General features: G+C 34.6%; 1 protein-coding gene across 1 annotated transcript in view; it reads left to right on the forward strand.

The window, feature by feature from the left end:
- Positions 1–14,255, forward strand: part of LOC129779377 (out at first protein) — a 177,257-nt gene extending 163,002 nt beyond the window's left edge. The window contains exon 5 of the mRNA XM_055786808.1: positions 13,281–14,255. Within this exon, the coding sequence (XP_055642783.1) occupies positions 13,281–13,582 (302 nt within the window). The 3' untranslated portion in view covers positions 13,583–14,255. The remainder of the gene's footprint in view (positions 1–13,280) is intronic.
- The last annotated feature ends 3,853 nt before the right edge of the window (positions 14,256–18,108 follow it).

Genomic DNA, 18,108 nt, shown 5'->3' on the forward strand with positions numbered 1-18,108 from the left:
TAACCCGTATCAAACCGAGCGTTCAAAAAATAGAGCAGCAACTTTGATATTTTTTCATGGCTTTGGCAAATAATCATATGGTAATGTTTGGTATCAAATGATAGCTTAATTTATTTGCTACCAAATTTTATCCAACTTTTTTGTGAAAAAAAAAATCAATTTTGAGCAAGTATGGGAGTGTTCTCTATTTCAATGAAAAAAATCATAATAAAATGCGAAAATATGTGATGCTTTCTGCAATATTACTTTGATAAAAGAACACATAACGTGATGTAGGGAAAAAGTCTTTCGATTGAGAGTGGTCCGAAAAATCGATTTTCTCACTTTTTCTCAAAAATGTTTTTTTTTCAACAACTCATAACTTTTGAACTAATGAAACAATCCAGATAATCGACATATCAAATAAATGTCAATTAGCTCTTTCTTTCCTCTTTCATCTTTTTTTAACAAATATTAAACTTGCAAAAATTTTGAATTTTGTTTTTGTAGTTTTGGATTGCATTTGTTCAATTTTTGGGTATGTTATGGGAAAAATACTCAGCTTTCGAAAAATAATATGAAAAAATATAGTGCCTTCTAGTCCAAGGGCATCAAAACAACAAATTATAAATACAATCAATAATAACGAAGTGGGTCTCCGTAGCCATATTGGTTGCGCGTTCGCTTAGTAAGCGAGCGATCGTGAGTTCAAAACTCAGGACCCTCATTGACCATCTTTGTGTTGTTACAGAATAACTACGTCCACGCAACAATCATCTGCGATGGAGATCGATCCACGGTCGAAATAAGATCGATTCATCCATACAACTGCTCTGCTCTGCAAGACACATCGGGCTGCTGTTCTATAAATAACTCAACAATGATCAATTAACTGTCTCCGCTGTCCGGTCTAACTGGATAATGGAAGAACAGAAGGAAAACTCGCCTAAATGGCTACTGTGTAAATGTGTACCATATGCAATGGTTATAGAAGGGAATACTCTAAACGCCGAAAAATGGCAACTGTGTAATGTGCTAATTATAGATATGATAAACATGTGACATGTACACGATTAAAATTCGGCTCTGTTTCAGCTAAAATACTAATGAGCCTAAAATAAATAAAAGGGATAAAAAAAATAATAACGAAAACAAACCCAAATTTTTGGCAAGCGTAATATTTTTCCAAAAAAGACTAAGTAATTTAACTTGATATGTCGATCATCTGAATTGGTTCAGTAGTTCAAAAGTCATGAATTTTCGAAGAAGATCCTGAAATCGAGATGATCACCCTAACGAAAAAATGAAAAAATACGTGTTTAATATTTTGTAAAAAGGAACAAAACCTCCACTTTTCACGAAAATCTGAGAACATGTACATTAGGGTGGCAATGGATGTATGAGAAAAATTTCATCGTCGAATTTCAAGAACCGACCATGCACATTTTGTTTATTGGCCCAAAAAAATGATCTGTGCAAAGTTTCAGCTCGATCGGACATGATTTAGGGGTGCCTCAAAGCGCTCATAGTTTTGATTTTTTGATCCTCGAAAATCTTCCAAGTTGGGAGTAAAGGAAATTTGGAAAATCGAAATTTTTTTTCGATGCCAAATGACTTAAAAATGCACGAAACGTCGAGATCTGGTGTCATCTCGAAAAAAATTATTGGCCGAAAATCGACCTTTTGGCACTTAGCCTGAGAGGCAATGAAGGTACGGAAATTATCGAATTTAAAAAACCGACCATGTACATTTTGTTTATTTGTCCAAAAAAAAAAGAACTGTGCGAAATTTTAGCTCAATCGGACATTATTTAGAGGTGTATTTGGAGATATTTTGTGCTATTCGTAATATCTACACTTGAATCAAATTCTCTGTAGATTCAAAACACGATATTCATGATAGTGTTCGATTACTTAACGTTCTCTAATTGATGAATATAAGAAATCATTGAGACGCTGCTCTTATACGAGGGTCGTTCAAAAAATAAGTTTCAGTGCCTCAGAAATCGCGGAAAAATAAAGTTAGGACAAAAAACAAGGTGATTTTCGTAATCTACGTTTTATTTTCTATTTTTCTACATAATCGCCGTAACGTTCGAGGCATTTTTTATAGCAGACATATTACGTAGCTAAAATCGATTTTATTCATTTTGTCGCTTATGTCGCCAATACAAACATGGACAATGTAGACGTAGTTGTTTTTTGATAGACCCTTCTTGATGGAATTGATGGAGAAAAAGTTAGAGACGCGTGTGTACACATTGTGTGTTACATGTTGGAATCCTCAAAACTGTTTCAATGCAAACCAACAGAAAACATTTTTTTTTCAACTTGATTTTTAAATAACTTGAAGAGTGATTGGGAATAACATGTTATTATTGATCACGGAGTTATATGCTTTCTATTCACGGCGGTCGAGCTATGTTCCCGGAGCTATTTTTACAATGAGTCTAAAAAGTATTTAGCGATATAACGATTTTGGGTAACCAAAACGAGGATCGGAACCTTCAATCTATCCAACTTACATTATTCATACAATGTACATTTTACTTTGTGTCAAGTTGCATCAAGCCAATTTGTGCAAATACACCGTACAACGAGTCTCGTCAGTCATCCATCCTGTGGTCGTTACCCATTCCCACCACCCTCGAACTTCATTGGCAAATTCACCAACCTTCATTTCAACCAAACGGGCACGATTCGTCTTCCTAGTTTTCCATTTATAACCTCGGTGGATATTTACGGCCGCCTCGCTGTTTTGTGGAATTTTCGTTCCACTATCTCCTGCATATTTCATCTGCCGCAAAACTTTCCCAGCCAAGGTTCGCGTTTTTTGCCTCTAACAGTTGAAAACTACTCCTTCCCCATCGCAGGGAACGATGTTAATCAGGTAATTGTTTTGTTTTGTTTCCATTCTCTCCGAGGCTTATCCGAAACGGTGGAGCGTTACTTGCTCATTTTGGTTTCAATTTCATGATGTTTGCAAGCACTTAGCGTCACATTCGGTATTTTCTACATTTCTGTACTGCAATTCTTCCGAAGCATAATGTTCCAACTTTCTTTGGATCCCTCGGACTCACGCTATGAGTCACAAAAATTTGACTTCCTGGCAAAACAAACGTGATGAGGGTTGAATGATCATGGCTCCAATAAGCCTGCTAGAGAGAGATGGGTGGTACAGCGCGACTGTCAAAGGAACTACCACTCTTGGGGGGCTCAATTGGTACTGACGTGGAGCAGTGCTCTAATTCGCACAGTTGAAGGAACCCATTTCGGAGCTTCGGTGTTCCAGATGCGGCGCGTTTCCAAAACAAACAGAACAGGGAGACGTGTTTTACCCACACACTGTTACGAAACCCACGAACCTGAGAGAAAAGTTTGTCTCATCAATTATGAATGGGATTAGAAATCGATGTCATGTTGTGTGCCCGCTATTTTCTTCGTTCAATTCCATTATTGGACTTTGCGTCGGTGTCGGGAATTCGAACTTCAGTAAGAAAGTCGTAATCTGTGTTTTGCCCCTGACTCAATTAGACAAGCTGCCATGATGGAGTTAGCGCGTAAACTATGTTTGCGGATATATAGTCAGCGAATACGGCGTAATCAGCACCGACGGTGAAATTGCCTACATTAGCTAATAGGTTCTAGGACACAAATTAAATGAATTTCGGAATTTCGGAATAATAACGTAAGCCACTGAACGAATTGGAGGGTCGATGACGACTGAAAATTTACTTTATTGCCGATCGCTTGTTGTTGTTTTGTTGTTGATATCGGGATGCTCGATAAGTATTGTGGGTGATCCTTTTGTAACTTATATATATATATATATATATATATATATATATATATATATATATATATATATATATATATATATATATATATATATATATATATATATATATATAAATGGATTTCTGTCTATCTGTCTGTCTATCTGATTCTTATTCTTATACTGAACCGACCGACATGAAAGTTGGTATGTAGGGGTTTTTGGGACCGGGGAAGGTTTTCATGATAATTTGATACCCCTCCCCCTCTCTAAGGCCATCTCTAAGGCATGTGTTTTATTTTCTCCCGTACAAATAAAACACAAATTTCTGCATAGAACTAATCGAGAACTAATCAAGCAAATGAAACCAAATTTGGCAGGTGGAAAAAGAAACATTTCTATGCTGGTTCGTTTTTCGAATAGGCAGTGAATTTAAGTTCAAAATAAATCTTATTTGGCGAGACTGTAGCAACGGCATATGCAGAATGGATACAACGAGTGGTTTTAGCTACCGTCAAGTCATTTGCGACATCGGGAATTTCATAAGGTGTTTCCGATTACGGCATCCGGCAACTACAAAACCCAACCGCACACAGCAGCCTCAGGTTAGAAGTTAACAACAGCTGATATTCATTTGGCTGAAACGAAATTCAGTTCTGACGTTTCCGATAATCAAGATGAAAATGACACTGGGTGGAAAAAATAAACATCAAAACATATTGAAGGACAAAAGTTCATTTTCTCATATTCAATGGTTGCCTGGAACTGTCATTTTAATTTTCGTTTGGAATATATAGGTTTTCGATGCAACCTAGCCCGAAAATCTATGCATTTGATCTTAGCGAATGTGAAAGAGTTTATTTGAATGTTTTCTATCCATGTAACACTGTGACCAAATATGTTTCAATCAAGTGCTATTAACAGGTGGTTGTCGAGTTAGCATAAACCACTGGTGGGCTTCCAGTATCGAGGAAAATGTGGAAATATCTAAACGTTACTGAAAATAATCTGCCAGTTCCTCTGGGAATTTAAAAATACATTCATGTGAAAGAGTTTATTTTAATGTTTTCTATCCATGTAACACTGTGATCAAATACATTTGGTTTTGTGATTTTTCAATCAATCGCAATTAACAGGATAGCTTCTGAAGATTATTCTTCCCCATCAGTAGGATATTTCCGTATCCAATATTGTATGCGCTCGCAATCGATTATTGCTCAGTCGCCGAAAGTTCCGAGCTCAGAGAGTTCATTCCCCTCTAGTTTGCCTTCCAAATTGCCATAGTAAACCACCCCTTCTCTCGATTCAATCACGCACAAAAAGCATACTTAAGCGATATTCTGGTGGTGAGACGCATTCATTTCTTTGTGTGGACACCGACTGGACAACATCGTTGCTGGACGAGCTGGACGGCGAGGGATCGAGTGCCTTTCTCAAGGCAAGAGGGTGGAGGTGGTAGCGCTGGAGTAGATTAGAGTTTTCAAAGGGCCTTTCTCAAGGCTAGAGACGTATGAACTGCAAAAGTTTAAAGTCTCTATAATACAATACCTTACCTTACCTGAGACGCATTCATTTTTCGTGAGGACATCGACAAGACAACATCGTTGCTGAGGATGCTGGACGGCGAAGGATCGAGATCTGCCCTGAAACGCAAGCAGTTTGTTTGAAACTGTGAGGGAGCACAGAGAAGCCGATCCTTCAGGAGAAGAGAAGGTGACCATCGAAGCAGCCGCTACACACACACATACACGCACGGAATTCTTTCCGTTTGGATGCCATTCAGCATCGAGAAAGATCCGGAAAATAATCTGCCAGTTCCTCTGGGAATTTAAAATTACATTCATTTGAAAGAGTTTATTTTGATGTTTTCTATCCATGTAACACTGTGACCAAATATGTTTGAATCAAGTGCTATTAACAGATGTTTATCCAGTTATCATTAACCACTGGTGAGCTTTCAGTATCGAGGAAAATGTGCAAATATCTAATCGTTACTGAAAATAATCTGCCAGTTCCTCTGGGAATTTAAAATTACATTCATGTGAAAGAGTTTATTTGAATGTTTTCTATCCATGTAACACTGTGACCAAATATTTTTCAATCAAGTGCTATTAACAGGTGGTTATCGAATTAGCATTAACCACTGGATGGCTTCCAGTATCGAGGAAAATGTGGAAATATCTAATCGTTACTGAAAATAATCTGCCAGTTCCTCTGGGAATTTAAAAATACATTCATGTGAAAGAGTTCATTTGAATGTTTTCTATCCATGTAACACTGTGACCAAATACATTTGGTTTTGTGATTTTTCAATCAATCGCAATTAACAGGATAGCTTCAGAAGATTATTCTTCCCCATCAGTAGGATAATTTCGTATCCAATATTGGATGCATAAAACGCTCTCGTTTTCGAAGTCCCCCAAATATTCATTTATTCATTCATTCAGAATGGATTCAGATTCAACTTCAAACAAAGGATCACTGAATCAACGATAGTCCTACGTCACCATTGCGGTTACACCATAGATATAACCCACTTTCTGTTTTTTGTCAATGATGTCCCTTGTTTCACATAGTCTTCACCGAAAAAATAGGGCAAATGAGATTCCATAGCGAAAGGAACGATAAGAACATTTTCACCCATCAATTTCAGCTAAAGGGTGTGTCACATCAAATTGCATCACGGAAAAAACGCTGTAGAAATTCGCACAGTAGACCGATCCTTTTGAATTTTAGACAGTAAAATAAAAACTATTAAACAACTTTTGGCATTTTCTTTTTATCAATACTTCGAGCCCAAGCCCGTATGCTCGCACCTTCCTCTTTACCCCGTCCATAAGGTTCTGTACAACGTCAGGTTGTAGTTTTTTTTTTAACAGAAATCCATTTTCTCTTGAAGTCCGCCTCCGATTTGACAACTCTTGGGTTCTTCCGGAGGGCCTGCTTCATAATCGCCCAATATTTTTCTACTGGGCGAAGCTCCGGCGCGTTGGGCGGGTTCATTCCCTTTGGCACGAAGGTGACCCCGTTGGCTTCGTACCACTCCAACACGTCCTTTGAATAGTGGCACGAAGCGAGATCCGGCCAGAAGATGGTCGGGTCTTCGTGCTGCTTCAATAGTGGTAGTAAGCGCTTCTGTAGGCACACCTTAAGGTAAACCTGCCCGTTTACCGTGCCGGTCATCACGAAGGGGGCGCTCCGCTTTCCGCAAGAGCAGATCGCTTGCCACACCATGTACTTTTTGGCAAACTTGGATAGTTTCTGCTTGCGAATCTCCTCCGGAACGCTGAATTTGTCCTCTGCGGAGAAGAACAACAGGCCCGGCAGCTGACGATAGTCCGCTTTGACGTAGGTTTCGTCGTCCATTACCAGGCAATGCGGCTTCGTCAGCATTTCGGTGTACAGCTTCCGGGCTCGCGTCTTCCCCACCATGTTTTGCCTTTCGTCGCGGTTAGGAGCCTTCTGAACCTTGTATGTACGCAGGCCCTCCCGCTGCTTGATCCGCTGGACGAATGAACTTGACAAATTCAGCTTATTGGCGACATCCCGGACCGAACTTCTCGGATCACGTCTAAACTGCTTAACTACGCGCTTGTGATCTTTTTCACTGACGGAGCATCCATTTTTGCCGTTCTTCACCTTCCGTTCGATGGTTAGGTTCTCGAAGTATCGTTTTAGTACTCTGCTGACCGTGGATTGGACGATTCCCAGCATCTTACCGATGTCCCGATGTGACAACTCCGGATTCTCGAAATGAGTGCACAGAATTAATTCACGACGCTCTTTTTCGTTCGACGACATTTTTCCAAATTTACGAAAAATTTACAGTGAAGCATGGCCAACGTGATCTATACACTCTTATCTGATTATAAGCGAAAGCTGAAGATATAATTCCTAAAAATTAAATTTCTACAGCGTTTTTTCCGTGATGCAATTCGATGTGACACACCCTTTAATCGAAAAAGTGGGGGAAAAAAACGTAAATATCTCATCATTTCGCTTCTCGCTTAACAAATCGTACATCCTCGGAAAACGATAAAGGATACCCTAAAACCGCTCCAACTTCTAGGAATTGACCATGATATGATTGGACTTGCTGCCGGAACAATTCGATATAAAACTGTCCATGTAGCCTTACATGTCAGCTCTTTTCTTCATGCCTGTATGCGCTCAGTGTGCCGTATTCTTGTGGGTGTTTGTTGGCCACAATGACGAGGGGCAACTATTTCGGTGGATGTTCCGTCGCAAAAATACTTCCAGCAATAACGGAATGGATTTTATTTAGTTCATAAAGAACTGGAATTGCTTGATATTGTGGAAAATGAACTCCCCGGGTAATATTTTTGTCCCTTATCTCGTGCTGTTTCCGTCATGCTGCTGCGATGGTGGATGCTTGCGGCCAAGGAGAAGTTGTTGAAGAGAATCACATAGAAACTATTTGCTGCAAGCTCGATTGAATTGGCCAGGGGATAGCATTTAGATGTCATCGTGATACAGGGGAACGCAAAATTGATATAATTTAGTTTACGGTTCGATTGTGTTATCATTTTGTTTTGTGTGTCTCTTAAATTGAACCGGTTGATATACAATAATTTTGCATCGGAATCTGATGAAATTATTCAAGGAAAGTTTACTCATGAAATTGGTCGAAACCTGACCCATGAAAAGAAGCGTAACAAACGATCCTTGGCACCCAATCTGCTCAGGTAGCCACCCCATCGGCAGCGCCCTCGTAACACCGAGAAACATGAAATCAATAAATTTCATGAATTGCGACTATTAAATAAATAAATTATGACCGTTTTAAGTTCGACAGCGGTGGAGCGAGTCGAACTGCTAGCTCTCACGAAAACGTGAAACCACCTAACCTGGAGGATGTCAGAATGTAAAGTTTGGTATTTGCTGGACCATTGGGTGGTGGAACAACGGACCGAGAGCACACGTACTGTTGGCTACGGCAGACACCACTCGGTTCTTGCAGTTAAATCAAGCTACCTATAAGACACAGTGGTTGGTGGTTGTTCAGAGAAACACGCAGCGTAGTAGTGCCGAGGTTTATAATACGGTCCAGGGGATATCAATGCAACAAAATGGCCATTGGGAAAACTAGCTTTATCGGGAAAGTGGTGCTGCTTTTGTGGGTGGCACGGATCGCACTGTCCGACGAGCTTCTGTTCGAAAAGACCGCGGGAAATAACGTGTATGTGAGAGTGCACGAAGCATGATAAACGGAAATTCGAATAGAGGCTGAATCAGAACATACGACTGCTGAAGCGAGTGCGTTGTGTTTGAACAAGGCAGCTCTGACATTTGCGCTCATATTTCTGGACAGTGTTTCGAATTGCCTAGAGTGACTATTGTCTAAACGGGGGCGTTAGTCGGATGAGAGAAGCCTAGAAGCAATCATTAAGCTATTGAAAAAAGTTTAAATTTTTAACCGTAAAACAGTCCAACCAGTCTAGTTTTTATGTATATCACACAAGAGAAAGGACACAGGATGACAGCTGATAACGGTGGATGATTTAGGAAACATACGCGATTTTGAGACAAACATTGACGCACCTTCGTGGCTTTTTTTCGACACATTATCATGTAAAAACATTCTGGAGTAACCGTTTGGAAATAGATGGAATGGTCTTCTTAGAGATTATAGCCTGAGTATCGCAACAAACTCTCCATAACTCGATATCTCCCTAAATTTTTGAATTTTTGAATTTTTGAATTTTTGAATTTTTGAATTTTTGAATTTTTGAATTTTTGAATTATTGAATTTTTGAATTTTAGAATGTTTGAATTTTCGATCTTTTGAAATTTTGAATTTTTGAATTTTTGAATTCTTGAATTTTTGAATTTTATAATATTTGAATATTTGAATTTTTGAATTTTTGAGTTTCTGAAGTTTTGAATGTTTGAATTTTGAAATTTAGAATTTTTCACGATTCTGAAGTTGCAATTTTTTAATTTAATTCAATTTAGATTTTTTTAAAACTCATTAATTTTTCCATCTTTATCACATTTTTATATTTTTACATTTTTACATTTTTACATTTTTACAGTTTTACATTTTTACATTTTTACGTTTTGACATTTTGACATTTTTACATTTTTACATTTTTACATTTTTACATTTTTACATTTTTACATTTTTACATTTTTACATTTTTACATTTTTACATTTTTACATTTTGACATTTTGACATTTTTACATTTTTACATTTCTACATTTTTACATTTTTACATTTGTACATTTTTAGATTTTTACATTTTTACATTTTTACATTTTTACATTTTTACATTTTTTAATTTTTACATTTTTACATTTTTACATTTTTACATTTTTACATTTTTACATTTTTACATTTTTACATTTTTACATTTTTACATTTTTACATTTTTACATTTTTACATTTTTACATTTTTACATTTTTACATTTTTACATTTTTACATTTTTACATTTTTACATTTTTACATTTTTACATTTTAACATATTTACATTTTTATATTTTTACATTTTTACATTTTTACATTTTTACATTTTTACATTTTTACATTTTTACATTTTTACATTTTTACATTTTTACATTTTTACATTTTTACATTTTTACATTTTTACATTTTTACATTTTTACATTTTTACATTTTTACATTTTTACATTTTTACATTTTTACATTTTTACATTTTTACATTTTTACATTTTTACATTTTTACATTTTTACATTTTTACATTTTTACATTTTTACATTTTTACATTTTTACATTTTTACATTTTTACATTTTTACATTTTTACATATTTACATTTTTACATTTTTACATTTTTACATTTTACATTTTTACATTTTTACATTTTTACGTTTTTACATTTTTACATTTTTACATTTTTACATTTTTACATTTTTACATTTTTACATTTTTACATTTTTACATTTTTACATTTTTACATTTTTACATTTTTACATTTTTACATTTTTACATTTTTACATTTTTACATTTTTACATTTTTACATTTTTACATTTTTACATTTTTACATTTTTACATTTTTACATTTTTACATTTTTACATTTTTACATTTCTACATTTTTACATTTTTACATTTGTACATTTTTAGATTTTTACATTTTTACATTTTTACATTTTTTCATTTTTACATTTTTACATTTTTACATTTTTACATTTTTACATTTTTACATTTCTACATTTTTACATTTTTACATTTTTACATTTTTACATTTCTACATTTTTACATTTCTACATTTTTACATTTTTACATTTTTACATTTTTACATATTTCATTTTTACATTTTTACATTTTTACATTTTTACATTTTTACATTTTTACATTTTTACATTTTTACATTTTTACATTTTTACATTTTTACATTTTTACATTTTTACATTTTTACATTTTTACATTTTTACATTTTTACATTTTTACATTTTTACATTTTTACATTTTTACATTTTTACATTTTTACATTTTTACATTTTTACATTTTTACATTTTTACATTTTTACATTTTTACATTTTTACATTTTTACATTTTTACATTTTTACATTTTTACATTTTTACATTTTTACATTTTTACATTTTTACATTTTTACATTTTTACATTTTTACATTTTTACATTTTTACATTTTTACATTTTTACATTTTTACATTTTTACATTTTTACATTTTTACATTTCTACATTTTTTCATTTTTACATTTGTACATTTTTAGATTTTTACATTTTTACATTTTTACATTTTTTCATTTTTACATTTTTACATTTTTACATTTCTACATTTTTACATTTTTACATTTTTACATTTTTACATTTCTACATTTTACATTTCTACATTTTTACATTTTTACATTTTTACATTTTTACATTTTTACATATTTCATTTTTACATTTTTAGATTTTTACGTTTTTACATTTTTCACGTATACTCATATATTTCATACTATTTCATTATATTTAATTATATTATATTTCTTACTATTTCACGTTTTTGTACTTTTTTTTCACATTTTCTACCACTCCTACATTTTTGAATGTTTTACAATTTCTATTTCTTCATTTTTGTTACTTTTTTCACATTTTTTATACTCCTTACATTCCTTTTACATTTTTCACACATCTAATTTTTTTTCTTCACTTTTTCACGTTTTGTACATTTTTACTTTTTTTTATTTATTAATTTCTCTCTTTTTTCATGTTTTATAATTTCAATCTCTTCATATTCGTTCCTTTTTTACTGGCTTAACTTGTTTTTACATTTTCACATTTTTTTCTTTTTTACATTTTTCCTTCATTTAAAATTTCTACTTTTATTTGTTTTATTTGATTTGATTTTTTACGCAAGTTACTTTTTTAGGGTTTTAACACGTTTTTACATTTGTTACGTTCTTGTGCATTTTTGTAATTTATTTTTTAAATTTTTACGTTTTTAAATTTCAAATTAAATTAAATTCAAAGCTTCTTTACGGTTTTGTACATTTTTACATGCTTTTACATGTTAGAATTTCTAAAATTTTTTACATGTTTTACAATTTCGATTTCTTTACATTTTTTTAATTTTTTTACTGTGAAAAATGTGGAAAAAATTTGGATTTTTTTTACACTTACATTTTCACATTTTTTTTTTTTTTTTCACATTTTTTGAATTTTTTTTGTACATTTTTTTACACTTTTTACATATTTCACTTTTTTTGAACTTTTCTACGGTTTTGTCCATTTTTAACATTTATAACATTTTTTGCATCTTCTTTCTTTTTCTTTTTTCTTTTTGCATCTTCTTGTTTTTTATATATTGTTTACGTTTTTATTTTTTTTTACATTTTTTGCATGCTTCTAAATCTTTTAATTTTTTACATGTTTTACGTGCTTTCTATTTTTCCGCTACTTTTGTTACTATTTTACTTTGAGAAATTTGAAAAAAATAAAAACCAAATTAATTTTTTTACATTCTTCACATTCTTTACATTTTCACATTATTTGTTTTACATTTTCTACATACTACAAAAAAATCAAAATAAAAAAACTTTCGAAAGTTTTTACATTTTTTTCCATTTTTGATTTTATATACATGTTTACATCTTTTACATTTTTTAATCTTTTTACACGTTTTACATGTTTCACATTTCCACATGTTTTACAATTCAGTTTCCTCACATTGTTTCCACTTTCTACATTTCTTACATTTCTTACTTTTTTTGCAACATTTTATTATTTCTCTGTTTTATTGGTGGTTCTTTTTATCTTTTATGTGTTGTCCCGATTCGTTTTCTAACATTTCATTTCGATTTGAATTTGAAAATTTTACAGCTCCTTTTCTCGAGTTCATGTTTTATGTATGGTATCACGCGTAATTCTTATGTTCACTTATTTTTTGCTTTTAACTTAACCCAATTTCCTAATTTCTAATTTTGAGTTTGGCCCAAACTGTTGATTTCACTTTCATTTTTCCCACGAAACCATCATCTGTAAAATATAACTTAAACAAATTTATTCCATTTCGTCTTATTTCTCCCACCAGGTTCCTCGATATCGATACTGGAATCGGTGGTCAAACCGTTCCCGTCGGTGACGACCGCTAGTCCACCGTCGCGCTGCAGCGATGTGTCCGCCATTTGGGCCCCCTGCATCTGCACGCTGGAGATGTGCATCGGGTGGTACCCCTGCGGACTAAAGTACTGCAAGGGTAAACCGGACAGCAATCCGCTGCTGAACGGTGTGGGCGGTAGTTCCAGCTACCGCTGTGGCATCAAAACTTGCCGCAAGTGCCATCAATACTCGTACTACGTACGGGAGAAGCAGCAGTGCCTCTGGGATGAATGACCACTGGAGGAGGGCCATCATGACGACACCAACTTCAATAATATTTGTGAACAACCAAAAAAACATCAACAACGGAAACTCAAACGAAGCGTTGCGAAATCGTTGGAGTTAGAAACCCTCGCAAGAAACAATCGAACAACGAGAATTGCAACATCTGAACAACGCGAGAGTGACAGCGCTAGATGCGACCCATTATTGGCAGCAGCGACAGGGACAACTTCGAATTGTAATAATAGCGTTAAGAATACTAATAGTTATATTAGAACCAGAGCTAGCATTAGGGGGAAATCGGTGGCGGTGGCGACCGAAACAATCAGTGAATTTAATTTTTTACTCCGATATTATGCGCCACCAATGCAGCCGAGCCGTTACCGAGTGTATTACGAAGGTGGCGGACGGCCGGATGGTATGGCAGAACCAGATCCAAAAACTATTCTAACAGATGTAGAAGTACGTTTAAAGTTTAATGAAATTATTTTATAGCACAAATAGGTTTGGAACTTTTCACTTCTCTTTTGTTTTGTATTGCATCCGCAAGCCCTATTGCTTCTGGCAACAACAGAAATATCACATTCCCTACATGGGATCACGAGAGTCCTGTTTCGATGTATTAGGCCGCTGCAAAAGTTTATTTTTCTTATTTCGTTCCACTTGAGGGTGCGCTCTCGCTCATAGCAAAGTATTTAGCCTTACCACAACTGGAAAGATTAAGGTTAGAAGCATGTGCCCATTTTTTAAATAAACGACCTCTCATACCAAACTGGAGGAAAAGATTCGTCACTGCTTATTCTGTATTCTAATTGACAAAAGTGTTCTCAAAGACACAATAATTCCATGCCGAAGAACGCAGCCCAGGACACACGATGCTGCGATGGTATAAGGTTCAACCTAATGTGCTTCAGTGGAGAGTAAAGTAATACATTTAAATTAGAAGGGAACTTGTGGGTTTAACGAAGAGTGGGTGAGATTGACATGCGGTTGGAATTCATATTTACAGTGACTCAAACTCGAAATCGTACCCCACCATACAGATCTTTTTTCACTACGTTTGAAAGTCGATACAAGCATTCGAAACATTCTATTTAGATGAATGTATATATCATTTTAAAGCTTAAACCAACAGTTTTTAGAACCAGGAACCAGTTTTTTAACCAGCCGCATAGCAAATTCAATAACCATACCAACCAGATTTCATTTAGTTCTTATAACGTTCATGTAGCACTCTTCCAAACAGAGATATTCTTGTTTAAATGAAAAAATCATCTTTGATATTAAATAATTTATTAAACAATGATCGCACCGCAAACCGAAAGGTAGTTTTGAAAACTCAAATAAATTATGTACAGGTTTAATTTGCTACTTTGAAAATATTTTTTTATGATGTGGGACTACGTCTAACCGGAATATATGCGGGGTAAAATGAAAACCTAAACACAGAACATGCAGGAACAATTGTAATATTTCGAATGCTTATAACTCGAACATTTCTAAATAGATCGGAAAGATGTTTGCATCAATTGGTAAATTTTCCTATGCTTGTATCAAAGATAATAAAATGTTATTTTTCCTGAGATAAGCAATTGAATAGCTGTAAAATATAAAGCGCTATCTAAACGCCCTAACTGCCGCGTTTTAATTGGTTTACGGATTTACGGTTTCCCCAATACAACCTGGAGAAATTAGCATTGCAAATACATGCAAGTTGGGGGAACTTTTGTTCCCACCGAAATGTGTTCCCTAGCACAGCCATCAATTAATTCGAAAATTGTTTCATTCAATCAATAATTTAATCAATACAAACACATGATTAATAAGCCAACGGTAGTCTCACTTCAAGCTATCGGTTATATCATAGTTATAACCCACTTTTTTTTTGCATCAATTTTAAAAAGTGCCAGAAACAGGGTTTTAGAAAATCATCTGTAATTTTGCAAATATTGCAGTGAGTTATAATGATTGCAAGAAAATTTTTAGCCTAGTGTATTCACAAAACACCTCTGAACGTTTCATTTTAATACGTTCAGCCGTTTTTTTAGCCGATCGATCAAAATTTGGAGTGATCTAAAGGAGCACTTAAACGAATATTGTAACAGAAGTTCAAAATGCTATGCGTATACTTACGCATTCTAACATATACACGCACTCCTCACCCACAAACTCATAAAGAAAAGTTTATTAAATTATTCATGATCAAAAACGAAGGGGAAATTTTACATTCAAATCAAAATATCTCCGGCTTGAAAGATCCTACAAACACGTTATAGGGATCAAATGAAAGTCGGTTGATAAAGTTAATTGGGTTTGCTATTGGTTTAGTTGAGATAACAGAAAGAATTAGATTTTTCATTTCTTCTCCATATTTTTGTTCACTAAATCTACACACACCAAGGTAACAATATGTTTGTGATTTGATATCAAAATTTCATTCACTGTTTGTTATATTTTGGTAGGTCTGTTGATATTGAAGCGATGAATTAATGATTTATACAGAGTCTTTCAGATTAAACGCTCACGCAAAAAAATAAATGATATAGCTCCTTATAATTTTTTTTTCGCTCCGTCGATGGTAACACTGCATTCCCCACTTCAGGGCGATAATATTCGGCTACACGTTCAGTCTGATCGGATGGTTTTTAGTGTCAAGATGTACAATTTAGAAGAACGTGTATTTTTAGAGAAATCGTATTACTCGAGCAACCGAGGCCTTGAAATGAAACTTTGTCCTCTTATGGTAAATGGTCAGAATTTCAACATTTCTTGTCGTCGATTACTTCCTCTAGGGGTACGTGAAGGACCGTTGCTTTGTAATAAGCCACAAAATTTGGAGGAACCTAAAGAAGAAATAACTCGGTTTTTCAACAGCATCGAAGTCGTAATGCCAGAGTTGCGCATGAAGAATTTTCGCCGTTTAAAACGCGTTATCGAAAAAAGGGGTGGTCACATCGAAAATGTCCTAAAATAAGCTTCATTTTCGTTTTTTAAAAAAATCGGTTCACTTTTGTTGAAGTTATTAAAAATTGTTGTGTGAGCTTTTAATCTGAAAGACCCTGTATCATCCTATTTGCGGGGGTAAACGGACTACTTCTAGTGGAGGTAGGATGGACAGTAAAGTAAGTAATCAGAGAGTATCCAACTAGCGTTCTCTTTCTTTCTCTCTGTTTGTTTACACTTTAATCTCTGGACGGACAAACGATGAAAGAGAAAAAATAAAACTATTTTTGTCCGCACAACATTTGAGCTCAATTCCAACATTTTATTATTGAACTATATTGACTTTATAGCAAAGTATCTCAGAGGCACGGACGGGATCTTTACATAGGACTGTGATTGTGTGTAGAAATTGTATTGGAAATGAGTTTCTTCATTTTTCAAAATCTATATTTTTTTCTCTTTTGATACATCAAATAAAGCCCTGAAAAATATGCGTGAGTATACCTTTTTGAGCTTCTAAGTCAGCAGCCAGTTAAATTTATTAATTGCATTTTTTATATAACAAAACCACATGCTCGATATGATGACATCCTGGACCACAATTACACAAATTGTTAGTAGCAAGATTTACACGATAAAACGAGACTTGAGCACGAATTGATTGGACAACAACCTGAACTTCAATCTAATAAAATCTCTATCAACGTTTAATATTTTGGGCCAGTGTCTCGTCAAATCTTTGGGAAAAATAGGATGAAACCACCCAATAACATCTTCAAGATCTTTCCTAGATCATCCCTCCATTGATAAATGCCTATTAAGGTAATATTATATTATCAGGCACGTAGCGTAACCGACACGGCACGTTTCATGCAATACAAATATTATTGCGTGTGTTTCAAATGTGTATGCGTATATATAGCGGAACGGCTCCGGGCATACACAGCAAGTTTCAGACAAATGCATGAAGGAATCCTCGAAAAGAATATTTTGTCGGTGCCGGGAACGAACTACACGGGCGAGTAGCACCATACATACAAATCAAACGTCGAAGTTCGTGGTATGGATGCGTTCGTCGCTCTTCGGTACGACATCGGTTCAATCGCCAGTAGCATTTCTCCGCTCCGTCTGCGCTGCCGGTCCGTACAGAGAAGTCGCTATGCCTGATGATATGAATACATCATGTATTTGTCTGCCGGTGTCGGTACGTGCCGTTTACGCTACGTGCTGGATAATATAAAACGGCCTTTATCGGCAAATCGAGAATAATTCGACGCATCTAATAACATTATGAGCTAACGCCGAATTGTAGGCAAAAAGATTGCTTGTTGTGTCGGGGAGAAAAGCGAGTGGTTGGCGCAATCGAAAAACCATACCCATATTAATCGTCAAATTGTTAGCTTTTTTCAACTATATTCACTGTTCGTGCCATAAGCAAAAAAATGCTGGATAAATTTCCTGTCTAATGGTATACAACACAACACATGTCGCAATAACGTTTTTGACTAATATGCGTTTGAAAACTCTTAATGAATCGTTACATTTTTCGTAGGGTTACCCCCTATATAGAAATCAAAGACAAAGTCCTATGCCAA

Source organism: Toxorhynchites rutilus, chromosome 3, assembly GCF_029784135.1.
Source record: "Toxorhynchites rutilus septentrionalis strain SRP chromosome 3, ASM2978413v1, whole genome shotgun sequence".
NCBI lineage: Eukaryota > Metazoa > Arthropoda > Insecta > Diptera > Culicidae > Toxorhynchites > Toxorhynchites rutilus.